Genomic DNA, 13,403 nt, shown 5'->3' on the forward strand with positions numbered 1-13,403 from the left:
ATGTCCGCTCCTGAGTAGCGTCTACCCTTTTATAGTCGTCCTTAGACGCTCCAAACGTCTCCTCATTATTCGCGCGTTTTGTTTGTTTTTATATATTCATTTATATATATGAAATATAACAACAATTCCTATAGTCTGTCCGTCCTCATATTACAGGGTTGCATCGCCACCCAGGGTCGTATCCAGACCCTAAAACTTGGCCGCACTCTCCCTTGACATTGCCGAACATCTGATTCCTAAAAACCACACTTTATTTCCTGCATCGCAGGAAACCGAATCCGAGCAACCATACTCAGCCACATCAATCCATTGCAACAAATTAATTATTAAATAATTAAAGGCCATGCATCCGAACCCGCGCCTATTTTGTTATAGGGACACCATTCCCCATCAGCGGACTCAGATCGTAGTGCGATGCGATTAACCCAACCAAGGCTACCGTCACCAGCCGAACATTTCATGATTCGGTCATTCCACCATACGGCAATGAATCTCGGTGGACGTCATCTCCACCTTGAGGATATCGGCATACGCACCCGCAACAAAACATCGTGCTTTCAAGTATGGCACAGAAAGACCGATGTGCGGATCAATCCATACAGGGTACTACAGGTATTCCCCCCCTTGAGTGCCACGTGTCTGTATATCCTGCCCACTTCCTAGCGTAATATTCTCTGAATCTACTGTCTTACTGTTACAGGTACCTATGGACATTTGCAAACCAAACCTGCCGCAGACTTCCGCAAAAACAAGACTGGCTGAAAGTATGCCCCCACGTCTCTCCGATATACAATGGTGTTGATAGCTGCCCACACACCCCGGCATCTTGGAAATGCTTATCGTATTCCCGTGATGATGATCCTCTACTGCGTGCGATCGCCTTTCACCCAGACAAACTACCAAAACCAGGTATGTTCACCTTACTCACTTATAACCCACAACATAGATTTAAAGTGTATAAGAGCGCGAATTAAACTGTATACCAGTAGTGTCCTGTGGCCCACCTCTCTATCTAAAAGAGCCAATAATCCATGACTCAACTCGCAAGTGTACATTCTTTTCAAAAAAAAAGTAACGTGGACGTACATTGTGGCATCACTCAAAAGTTGATTCCTAAAAGTGGGTATTAAGTTGGAATTTAGCAGCTAAAACGTCATGTTTTTACAAAAGTGAAAACTAAATCAGTAATCACTAAAAGTACAACAAATCACTAAAAGCACAACATTATACATATTTGTTGCAAATTTTATTGTAACTTGATGGGGAATAGCCCAACGCAAATTTTCACAAAGTTTTTTTTTAAATGGATTATTAAAGAAAAGTAATCGTAACAAAAATGAAAATTTTAGCGGCTAAACTCGAACTTAATACTCACCTTAACCTATAACAATGAATAATGGTTATTGGTAACAAGGTGCAACATACTACTTACTAGTAAAAATGCAATAAAATACTAGTAAAAATGCAATAAGCTACCGTGTGTAGCGCCGTAGTCGTTACACTTAACCACCACCTACGCCTTATTCCTATCAATTATTGGACCTTGTAGAACATTCTCGGGGCTCCTGATATGTTTCTCAATACTATTTCACCTGCGGCCAATCGGTCCTTTAAATCACACAATAACTACTTTCACCATCCTTAAGGTGAGTACTAAGTTCGAGTTTTTTCACTAAAGTGAAAACTAAATCAGTAAAAAAAAGCATAAAATTAGACATATTTGTTGCATATTTTATTATAACTTGATGGGGAATAGCCCAAAGCAAGTTTTCACAAAGTTTGTATTCCTTAAAAAGTATTACTAAAGAAAAGTAATAGTGAAAAAATGGCGATTTTAGCGGCTAAACTCGAACTTAATACTCCCCTTTACTTGCCAATGTATCTCTGTATATATATTTGAATACACATATATGTATACAAATATCTCCACATACATACACGCAATTCTCTTATATACCGAACCCATATTCGTGACCACAATTCCGAGTTATGTTCAAGTCCGTTCTGGCCACCCACGAATTTGTTTTTCCATCTTCATCAGGGGGAGATGGAAGGTAATTCTCCAACTCAATCCTGAGCACCCTTAGTTCACAGAAACCCCTTCCACTAAAATATTCCCGATCAAAATTTTAAATGAATTTCTCTTTCCTCGATTAACATTTATCTGATCCAGCGGATTTATTTCTCTTTCTTTTTAATTATATAAAAGTAAAAAAAAAAATAAAAATTAAAAGTATCTGTTACTTCACGGGGTTTGTTTCCGTCATTCCTGTGCCTGAGGACATTTTAATCAACAATGAATTTCATAATTGAATTCAAGAATCAAATAGTACTCCTGTATGTATATATCGGTAATACAATTAGTTCTCGAATCGTGTGAAACACTCCTGATCAAGTATAACAATGCTTTACCGTATTTAGCAGCCTTACTGTGGATTGACTCATACAACAATTCTTTCACCTTCTCCTTGTGAGCCAACCATTTTCACCCTCTCATTGTCTACCAAAGCGTCGCCATTGTGTTCCAGCTCGACGATACCGACTACTCGGCCCAATAAGACACTAATCTCTTACAGCCAGTTAATTATCTATTGCCATTATTTCTAATTATATCTGTTTGGTCAAAGCGGTCCTCCTGCTGCTTGTTAGTCAGCCATATTCTAATAACCTTCTTCCTATACATGTTCGCCTGTCCCACTACAACAACGGAAACACAACTCTACCATGGATAGACAACCTCGCTGGTAGCTCATTGCCATCACCGTCTATGGGCCCCAATCACTTTGCTGATCGTGCCACAATCTTCTGCACCTTCTGTGGCCGTTTCCTTAATTGCACATGTCCATCCGGGATAACTTTCCTTCTGTCCGTCCTTTACTCATATTCTCCGCTAAATTTATATTCACCATTATCTCGTATGCGTGGACTTTTGTGTATTGGATAGAGATTTCATAAACGCGGGTACCCATGAGTGGTTAATGAGTAGTCAAATACCACCCTTCATTTTGAGTTCAACACATTTCCCAACGTTATGTCGCATTTACATTACCCTTCCAAAAACCACCATAAGTAGATTTGAAAACAATATATACGAAGGCAATTGACGTTTGAAATCTGGGTAAAGTGGATTTTGGAAGTATTATGTGAATGAGATATCAAGTAAGTGGCCATTTAAATTCAATTAAAATCTGTGGTGTGAATGAAATATACAGGCCTGTTCCCATAATCGTAATCGCAAAAAAAAAATTGCGATTTCTCCAAATAGACTTGTTCCGGTCATCGCAAATCGCAAAAATTTTCTGATTTCAAATCGATGAGTCTTGCCTCTGCGAATTCAAAATAAATTAATGAATTTTTCAAAGATATTGTAAAGCTTGCATAAAACAAGCATACCAATTAATTGCTACATGTCTTGGCAGTAAATCATAAGTATAAAATTTCGAAATTAAGTACTTGTGAAGTAATAATCGCGTATATTTTGGAGCGACCCTCTTTTGACACAATCAACTGAAGGGAGGTTTTGCGATTCGCCTATCGTGTTCCACATCTTACGATTTTATTTAGAAATTGGTGAGAATGAAACTCAATGCAACACTGAGTAGCGTGGCGTCATAATTATTCTATAATTTTGCTAATTTTCGCTATTTTTGCGGCGTCGATGTATTTCGAAATATGTAATTGCACAAAAAAAAAACATTACTTGTAATTTACAGATTCATTTATTGTTTTGTTCTCCAAAAATATTTGCTGGACTAATATGTACTCCCTTCCACAGCTACGAATCACTTTGGAATTGAAATTTTGCGATTTTCAATTCCATTTGCTTTCGTGCGATTTCCGGAACAAGCAATTATATCGGATTGAACCTATTGCCATGAACCAAATTGTAAATAGTCACATCACCAACTCCGAGTTCATCTTTTGCACCAATCGGCATTCCACGTAAAGACAAATCACTATACATTTATATTATTGAACACAAACCAAATCCTCCTCTAATTAATAATACCAATACTATTTCTGAAGAATCTGGCTACACTTAACAAAATTGTCTTATAATTAATGACCCCCTCTGGAAACACTGTAACCAACCTAAGTCAAGGATTATCTAATGTAACTCAACAGATCTTTGTTCCAAGTTGTATCTATGTCGCTTTTACTATTACCGTAAATCTCGAAATCCCTTTTTAATACCAATATCATGCGCCCTCATATCAGATTCTGAAATTACAAAATGATCGTTTTTCCCTTCTGTTTTTTCTTTTTTTTTTCTCCCCCCCCGTTCCCAGTCTCAACGTGGGGAACTCCCACACCCTGAGATTCTCTCAGCCGGGCTCTTCATATAGTTTCGTACTGCCATATACTAAGATAACTTTGCCACACTTCGCTGAAATATTTATATCATGACACAGCCTAGGGGACTAACACACCCTGTAGCGGTTCATAGTAACATTCGCTTTATTCTAAAGGGGAGTGCCCTGATGAAGGTTCCCTGTCCTGAACCATGTGTAGACCTATCAATTAAGCCTAAACTGTGGCAAATTATTTAGTATACTGACAGTCGATCACTATTCACAGGAACACCTGAGACATCACTTCTTTTCACATATAGAGCTAGTATACTACATTTATTCATACTATCTCCCACCTATATTTCGTTCCCTCGAACATTGTCCCCGTGATGACTATCAAACCTTAATGTCCTTGGCATGATACCGACCCAATGGTTTACCCTGTAGTGTCTCCAATTCGTACATATTATTGCCAACTGGTTGCACTACTCTGCATTTCAAAAATTTTTTGCAAAATTTGGCATTTATATTTCGTTTGAAATCCGATAGGACATGGTTTCTCCGAAATACTTCCTGACCAGGGACAAATTTCACTTTCCTTGCCCTCTGATCATACCTTTTTGCACTCGTCTCATGTGCCTTATGCATATTCTTCTTTATGGTTTCCCTTAACACGTCCATTTTATCACCTTTGTTCAATTGCGAAATTCGGTGATCTGTCAACGACCACAACTTCCTGGCCAATTTGTAATCCGCACCACTGGTATACATATTATAGCCGAAAAGGGCAAAGAATGGATTAACTCCAGTGGCTGAATGTACAGCCGTTCGTAGAGCGCATTCTATCTCTGATAAATAGAGATCCCAGTCACGGTGATCATTCTCTACATATGTCCGTATTGCCGCTAGGACGGATTGGTTCACTCTTTCGGATGCATTCGATTGAGGTGCATAAAATGCAGTCTTCAAATGATTTATTTTATACGCCTCAATCATTTCTCCAAATGATTTAGACACAAACTGTTTCCCATTATCACTGTGAATAGTTTCTGGTACACCAAATTTGTGAAAAATTTCGTGTACTAAAAACTGAATCACATTCTGAGTCGTGGCCTCCTTCATCGCATGCAAAAAGGTAAATTTGGTAAAATGGTCCACTACAATGAAAATATATGCATTTCCGTTCTTGGACCTTGGATACTTTCCCAAAAAATCTATGTATAATTTTTGAAATGGTCGCTCTGTAACGACCTCTTCTCCTATTGTAGGCTGTAAGTTGTGATTTGCGGGCTTTATTTCCTTACACACTTGACAATTTCTAACGTATTGGCGGACTTGTGACGCCATATTGGGCCAATAGTAAAAATGTTTAAGACGATTCAATGTCTTTGCAACACCTCCATGTCCAGCAACCCTTTCATTGTGTGCCTTTTCTATAAGAACATGTGTTATTTCTTGTGGAATCCACAGTTTCCATTCGCTTTCCGTTGTAGAATCGTCATCTCCCTTCCTCCGAAAAAATATCTTATCCCCCTCAACTCTTAAATCCGGTAATCGCTCTTGGTTCTTTAGAATATTTTCCCGTATTTCGACATATTCATCGTTATCAAAAGCCGTTGTCTCAAAGCCAAGAAAATTACCTTCTATTTCCTCCACCTCTATTCCGCCATCTACTGGCATTCTTGACAACGTATCGGCGACCACATTTTCCGAACCTTTTCGATGTTCTATTGAAAAATCATAAGCTTGCAGCTGCAACGACCATCTAGCTAGCCTGCCACTTAGATCTTTCAATGACATCAGCCACTTTAGGCTGGCATGATCGGTGATAACTGTGAATTTCATTAATTCCACATAGGGTCGGAATCTTTTAATGGCCAATACTGCAGCCAAGCATTCTTTTTCTGTCACAGAATAGTTTTTCTGGCAGGAATTAAGCTTTTGGGAGTAGAAAGCAATTGGGTTCTCTCCTCCATCTTCGTTTTTCTGAAAAATGACAGCTCCGATCCCGTAATCAGAAGCGTCGCATTGAATGAAAAATTCTCTTCGAAAATCTGGATGTTTTAGAACTGGGGCTGACGTAAGTGCATGTTTCAGGGAGTGAAAAGAATCAATTGCCGCCGGTGTCATTGTGAACTTTTGGCCCTTTTTTAGCGTGTCAGTTAGGGCGGCTGATATAGAGGCAAAATCTTTGATGAACCTTCTATACCAGCCTGCTGTTCCCAAGAAACTTCTCACCTCTCTAGGCGTTTTCGGCAGGCGTATACCTTGTATCGCCCGTACCTTTTCGGGATCAGTCTTCAACATCCCTCCTCCAATAATGAATCCCAAATACTTCAATTCACGAAAGCAAAAAAGGGATTTTTTTAGACCGATGGTCAAATTGGCTTTTCTCAAACATTCTGCAACTTCTCTCAAAATCTTCAAATGTATTTGGAAATCATCAGCTATGATGAGCAAATCATCTAAGTAAATGAAGACGTTGGACTTTAATCGCGCTGGTATGACTTTATCCATTAGTCGGCAAAGCCGTTGGGCGGCGTTGCACAACCCGAACGGCATTACCCTAAATTGGTATAGCGGTCGACCTGGTACCGTAAAAGCAGTATAGGGCTTCGCCTCTTCTTCCAGCTCTATTTGCCAGAACGCATACTTCAGATCGACGCTGCTGATGTAGTATGTCTGGTCAATTCGACTCAGGATCCCATCTATATTCTGTAAGGGGTAAGCATCTTTGATAGTTAGAGCATTCAATTTTCTCGCGTCTAGACAGAACCTATTTTTCCCGGGTTTCCTCACTACCGTCGTTCTATTGCTCCATGGTCCATTACTCTCTTCGATAACATTGAGTGCAAGCATATTATCGATCTCTTTATAAACTATGTCTTGGACAGCAGGAGAAATTGGATAATGCTTATCCTTTACAGGTGTTGCCCCCTCGATTAGTTTTATTTCATGTTTTTCCAAGGAGGTGCAACCTAAGCCCTTTTCCTCAAATGTTGGAAATAACTTTATTACATTCTCAAGTTGTTTCTGTTGTTCTGGAGATAATGTATGCATCTTGGAGTCATCTTGTATTGATTCCCCATGGATCTTTCTTTGAAGGTCTAGATTCACTTCTTCTACTTCAAAAATTTCTGGGGCTAAATCAAACGCACGCCAGAAATCTACTCCTAGATACAGCTGTTGTTCCAAGTCGGGGCATAAGTATAAATTTATTTGTTTCTCGTTATCTTTGTATTTAACTCGAACATGTATCTTGCCCAATACTCGGTGTGGCATCCCTGATGCAGTTTTAACATTAGAATAAAAATCGATTATTGGTATCTCTAAACGATCCACTAGCTCTCGACATCCTTTACCTAACAGACTCACTGTAGCTCCTGAATCCAAGAGTCCTCGAACATCCACACCTTCTATTTCCACATTGGCATACGGTCTTACATCATTTTTATTTTGGAATTTCCCGATGGCTTCACATATTTGTTTCTTTAACATTTTGTTTTCTTTCTGTCGCTGTCTTAGTTTCAATATCTTTTCATTGATTTTTCTCGCCTTTTCTGGATTGTGTCTTTTCAACAGTTCAATAGGTCTTTCAGTTTCTTTTTCTACAGTGACCTTTTCTTCAATGATTCGAGTTCTCGCATTATCATAAACTTCATTTCTTACTTCCATGGGTAGGTAATGCCGTATAGCCGGGTAACTCGGTTCATTGTTTACTAATTTGGTATCTAATGTTGCGTTGGCAATGCGGGTTGCTCCGAACGATGGTTCCCCGCTGTAACCATGTTCTTTTTCGTGTTTCCCGACTTGCAGTTAATGCATCTCGGGGTAGTTGTATTTGGTTTGCCACACTTGAAGCAAAAGAGGTTGCGTTGAGTAGATGGACAATCCCTAAAACCGTGACCGGGGGTCTGGCAGTTCCAGCATGTCACAACTCCTGCTATAGCTTCCACTTCTACAATATCATTGTCATCTCCGTGTTCGAATTGTTGTTCCTCGTTCATAATAGCATTCACACGCATAGGTCGTTGTGGTAATTGTGGCATAAGTTGTTGCTCTCGTTTAAAGAAAGTTTTCTCTATCTCCAAACATTCAACCCTTAACTGTTCTAGGGATGAGACTTGCATAGAATAGACGATACTAGATAAAGATTTCCTTATATTTCGTTTAGCTAAGCGTATCATCTCGAATTCTGAAACTGGACGCTCTAACTTCGAACGCATCATATTCAGGTCGTGAAAAAATGAATCGATACTTTCACCGGGCATCTGTTTTCGTTCTAAGAGGTCTCTCATTTCCTCAAAACACGATCTCCTAGTCTTGTATCTTTCGGTCAATGCATCTTTCAAAGAAGGCCAGTCAGTTACAGTTTTGTTGCGTTGCTGCAGCCAAAACCATTCTAGGGCTGAACCTGATAGCAACAAGTGTACTTCACCCATAATTTCATCCCACCTCAACCGGTGATACTTCTGAAAGTACTCTAGACGATATATGAAATCATCTACTGTTAACCTGTTTGGATTCCCATCGAAATTCAAACCAAAACGCTCAATTTTTATCCCGCGATTTTGTCCGTCTCGATAATTATTTGGTATCATTTGATTACCCATATCTCCAGATTGTACTTCTGATGATGATTCAGACGTGGATGGCCGTCGGGGATTTGGTAAAATTTCATTTGGTATCGGCAACCCTGTTTCAGAATTATCCCTATTGCTTGCTAAGGCGTTCACTGTCTCGGTTAATTTCCCTATTGCCGCGTAAACCTTCTCCATTTCTTTGCTCACACTAGCTTGTACTAACGTCCTCAACTGTAATTGGGTATCATTAATACTTTCATTGACCAAACCCTGTATTAAGCTATCAACCTGGTCTGACCTATTCGTGGCACCTGCCTGGGCTGATGATCCCATGGTATTCTGACCTCTTCTGTCATTAAAAAATTGCTGGTTATTGATTGTGTGCGACATATCAATAATCGCCGGGTCAACGTTCGAGGCATTCTCCATTCTGACACCGTTTAAATCCTTGACGTATTTAGGCTCTTTCTGAACAGAAATCCTGCTTCTATCGAAGGCAGTCAAGCGGTTTCTTTTACTTCTCCTCTTGCCGTCAAAAACAAAGCTCATTGAAGATTATGGAAATATAGCAAATGAACGACAGACAATTGACAGTTTACTTCTCCCAGAAACAATAAAAAAAACGTATCGAATTTAAATGATAAAAAAAATGAATAAGTGATGGACAAATTTGCATAAAACAGACGTGTAAAAATCAGGTGGTTGTAAATAAAATTAAACAAAAAAAATAAAGTAAAAACTAAGTAAAATATCAAAAAAAAAAAACACGTAATTACTAACAATAAACAAAAAAAAAAAACATAAAAATGATAAAATTTTTAAACAGAAAACAATTAAATAGAATTTATATCAAAATCAAACACCACATAAACCTTTGACGTTCTCGATTTTTTTTTTTTTTTTTTTTTTTTAACAAACACTATACATTTATTTAGAGGAGGCTCTCTGAGTGTTACTTTCAAGGCAGTTATTTGTGACGAGTGTGGATTTGTATTTTATATCTCAATATTTCATAAAAAAAAGGTGACCCAATTCTGGACCGCCATCAGTGTGTTGAAAGACTGGACAATAACAATAAGAGTACGAACAATTACATAGAGTTTCCATCGTCATGGCAGTTTTCTTGCATCCAATGGTCTAGAAAAGAGATCTCACGACTCAAGGTACTTCGCAATACAGACCGCATTTCCCATTGGCATTCGGTAAGCTATTGTTTTTCCCCATCCCGAAACTCTCACACTATGGACATTACTTTACACGCTATTGCAACATAACAAAATAACAGGTCATTGACAATACAATCTTTGTTATACATTACACGAAACAAGATATTGAGAGACCTAATGACTAATGGAGAGAAAAACCCTAATTTTCAATTTACTTATAACTAATATTGCACATTATCACATTTCCCTAGGAAATTGTGGCTGCAATAATAGCCAGAGAATCAAAAATGCGGTTTATCCCTTTCAAAACTATTGATCCCTATTGTCTATTGCACGGAGTATAGCTGTTATCACCCCGAATTCATATATTAACCCAAGCCATATTTGCCGCCATTTTGCTCGCAATGAAAAAGCGAGAACGCGCGGCCTTATACCATCTTCCGCATTGTTGGCTTGAGTTACGTCATTCGTTTGGGCGCCATTACTGTTACGTATCTCATATATCGGCACTAAGGCGGTGTCCGGCAGCTCATGACAACCTCTCAGAGGGTTCCAACCCTTCACCTTAGCCCACGAGACCGAACACTAAAAAAAAGGTAACTTTGACGAAACAAATCTCACAAAAAAAAACGATCATTATACACATAACACACTGCCTGACGGTGGGAGCTTGGTCTTATGCTCCCTCACCTTGCCCTCCCTGCCATGATCCTTGTTATCCAGCTCATTATTTTTACCAAGGACCCCATTATCCACACACTCACCTTACATGCCTATTCCACTCAGATTACCTCCTCATAGTAACAACACTAGCACATCATAATTTCAATATCGTAAAACATTACAAACATTTTTTTTATTTGGTCATGATTAAAAAAAATAATACCTCTAACACATAAATCACCTTAAATACTATATTTGTCTTCCTTAACCTAGATATTACAAAATCTACACTTGAACAACTAACACCAATTTTTATTACTAAAGTGAGCCCTTGGCTCAGATTTGCCTATGTTTAAGATTCTAGACGTATTTTGATTTATCAGCCCTTTAACGGCTCGCAAAAGTTGTTTTACTTAAAATTTCCTAACTAAAAGAGCTCTCTTAATTAAGTTTGTGGGATTTTACACATTCACTGATCCCAAAAGATGAATTAGACAAAATTCAAAAAAACTGTCTAGACGCTCGTGCGACAAATCCTACGCTCACGAATCTCTCCCTATTGGCATTAATTATCCTTACAATAAACACAACACTAATTTATAATTTTTCCTAACATTTAATAACAAAAAAAAAAAAATACTACACTAATCTTAGCCTAATCAGTAAATATTATTTTTTTTTTCGTTTGTTTTAATTTCTTATTTGTTTCGAATATAGTTTTTTTGGTTTTTAGATTTTGTAGTGCATTTAGTTTTATATAATGTGATTAATCGTTTTAAGCGTATTTTCTCTTTTTTTTTATATCGTTTAGTTATTTGTTATGTTTGAGAAATTTCCAAAAAAACATATTTAAAAAGATATCGCCAGCAAGTAATAGCCTTTCTTTCTTTTCCTTTCAGACGGGATGCTGGGGGATGTTCAAACTTTTTCCCGATGAACTTCAAAAGTCTAGGGCGTTTTTTTTTTTTTTTTTTTTTTTATTTTTTTTTTTATTTTTTTTTTTTTTTATCTTTTTTTTTATATCGTTTAGTTATTTGTTATGTTTGAGAAATTTCCAAAAAAACATATTTAAAAAGATATCGCCAGCAAGTAATAGCCTTTCTTTCTTTTCCTTTCAGACGGGATGCTGGGGGATGTTCAAACTTTTTCCCGATGAACTTCAAAAGTCTAGGGCGTCCACTACCCTCGATTTATATTGTAAGTAAATTAATCTAGTTTTACCTTACTTTCCAATGGTAATATTAGAAATCTTTCGTTTTTAACTTTTCAGATTGAGACTCCGTGGATTACGACTGCACCCTCGCTGAACACCATGGGTAGCCCAGTCCAGAAACCAAGCACCGTCGGGAAAATACAACGCCACCCGCTATTTGAACAGCTACTAAATCTCGCTTTTTGCTCCGTGCTGTCGCGGATTCCGGCTGACCGTTTCCTTGTGTGGCCGTTCTATTAACAAAAATTAAACAAAGACAACATAACTACACTACGTCCACCATCATATTCTATCACAATCTGTTGACGCACTCACTTTTTCAAAATGTACGACACAAATCACACAATAAACCACAATTAATATTGTCCTATAAAGATTTCAGTTTAAATGTCTCCACCATTCACTTGGTGAACACTTTTTCTTTTTTTTAGGTTGGTATATGAAAGATTTTAACTTTTTGTAGCTTCAAACTTTCCGCTAAATCTCACTGGCGATAATGTCCGCTCCTGAGTAGCGTCTACCCTTTTATAGTCGTCCTTAGACGCTCCAAACGTCTCCTCATTATTCGCGCGTTTTGTTTGTTTTTATATATTCATTTATATATATGAAATATAACAACAATTCCTATAGTCTGTCCGTCCTCATATTACAGGGTTGCATCGCCACCCAGGGTCGTATCCAGACCCTAAAACTTGGCCGCACTCTCCCTTGACATTGCCGAACATCTGATTCCTAAAAACCACACTTTATTTCCTGCATCGCAGGAAACCGAATCCGAGCAACCATACTCAGCCACATCAATCCATTGCAACAAATTAATTATTAAATAATTAAAGGCCATGCATCCGAACCCGCGCCTATTTTGTTATAGGGACACCATTCCCCATCAGCGGACTCAGATCGTAGTGCGATGCGATTAACCCAACCAAGGCTACCGTCACCAGCCGAACATTTCATGATTCGGTCATTCCACCATACGGCAATGAATCTCGGTGGACGTCATCTCCACCTTGAGGATATCGGCATACGCACCCGCAACAGTGTACACAAATTTTAAACCAGCTAATCGCTTTTAAAAATTGTTAATATATGTTCCAAATAATCCTCAAATAATTTGTTTATTATTTACAGACCTTTTAAAACTTTTACGCACGCAATGATTGTAATAAATTAAATGTTTGCTGCCAAAATATGCTTTTGATAACCCTGTAAATAGCAATGCATTTCTTATGGGAATAAAATTTTTCGCTAGAGGTGCATACCGGCCTTTAAGAGGCAAATTGGTACTTATTGGAAGACAACAAGCACCAGATGGGCACCACTGGTGGATTGTGTCTTGCGCAGTGATTGTCAGCTGTTCATTAACAGTGTGTTGCTAGCGCAGTGATGCCATTGCAGTTCCCACCACTAAAACTACTCCAGCCATCTGAAATTCAAAGTTCAATCTTGTCCGATGAGGAAAGAATTTCACTTTAGTAATGGTCGA

At 38.3% G+C, this 13,403-nt stretch overlaps 1 protein-coding gene across 6 annotated transcripts; it reads left to right on the forward strand.

Moving 5' to 3' along the window:
• The first annotated feature begins 240 nt into the window (after positions 1-240).
• On the forward strand, positions 241-12,291 carry LOC142238929 (uncharacterized). 6 transcript variants are annotated; one of them, XM_075310662.1, is made up of 6 exons: positions 242-641; positions 701-909; positions 9,811-10,077; positions 10,293-10,637; positions 11,823-11,901; positions 11,975-12,291. In XM_075310662.1, the coding sequence occupies exons 1-3, from the start codon at positions 415-417 to the stop codon at positions 9,822-9,824; spliced, it is 450 nt and encodes a 149-aa protein (XP_075166777.1). In that variant the 5' UTR covers positions 242-414; the 3' UTR covers positions 9,825-10,077; positions 10,293-10,637; positions 11,823-11,901; positions 11,975-12,291. The 6 variants fall into 6 exon arrangements, with proteins under 6 accessions (XP_075166772.1, XP_075166776.1, XP_075166773.1 ...); XM_075310657.1 differs by lacking the exon at positions 9,811-10,077 and having other exon boundaries at positions 241-641; XM_075310661.1 differs by lacking the exons at positions 9,811-10,077; positions 10,293-10,637 and having other exon boundaries at positions 241-641; positions 11,950-12,291.
• The last annotated feature ends 1,112 nt before the right edge of the window (positions 12,292-13,403 follow it).

The sequence above is a fragment of the Haematobia irritans genome, chromosome 5, assembly GCF_050003625.1.
Source record: "Haematobia irritans isolate KBUSLIRL chromosome 5, ASM5000362v1, whole genome shotgun sequence".
Lineage (NCBI taxonomy): Eukaryota > Metazoa > Arthropoda > Insecta > Diptera > Muscidae > Haematobia > Haematobia irritans.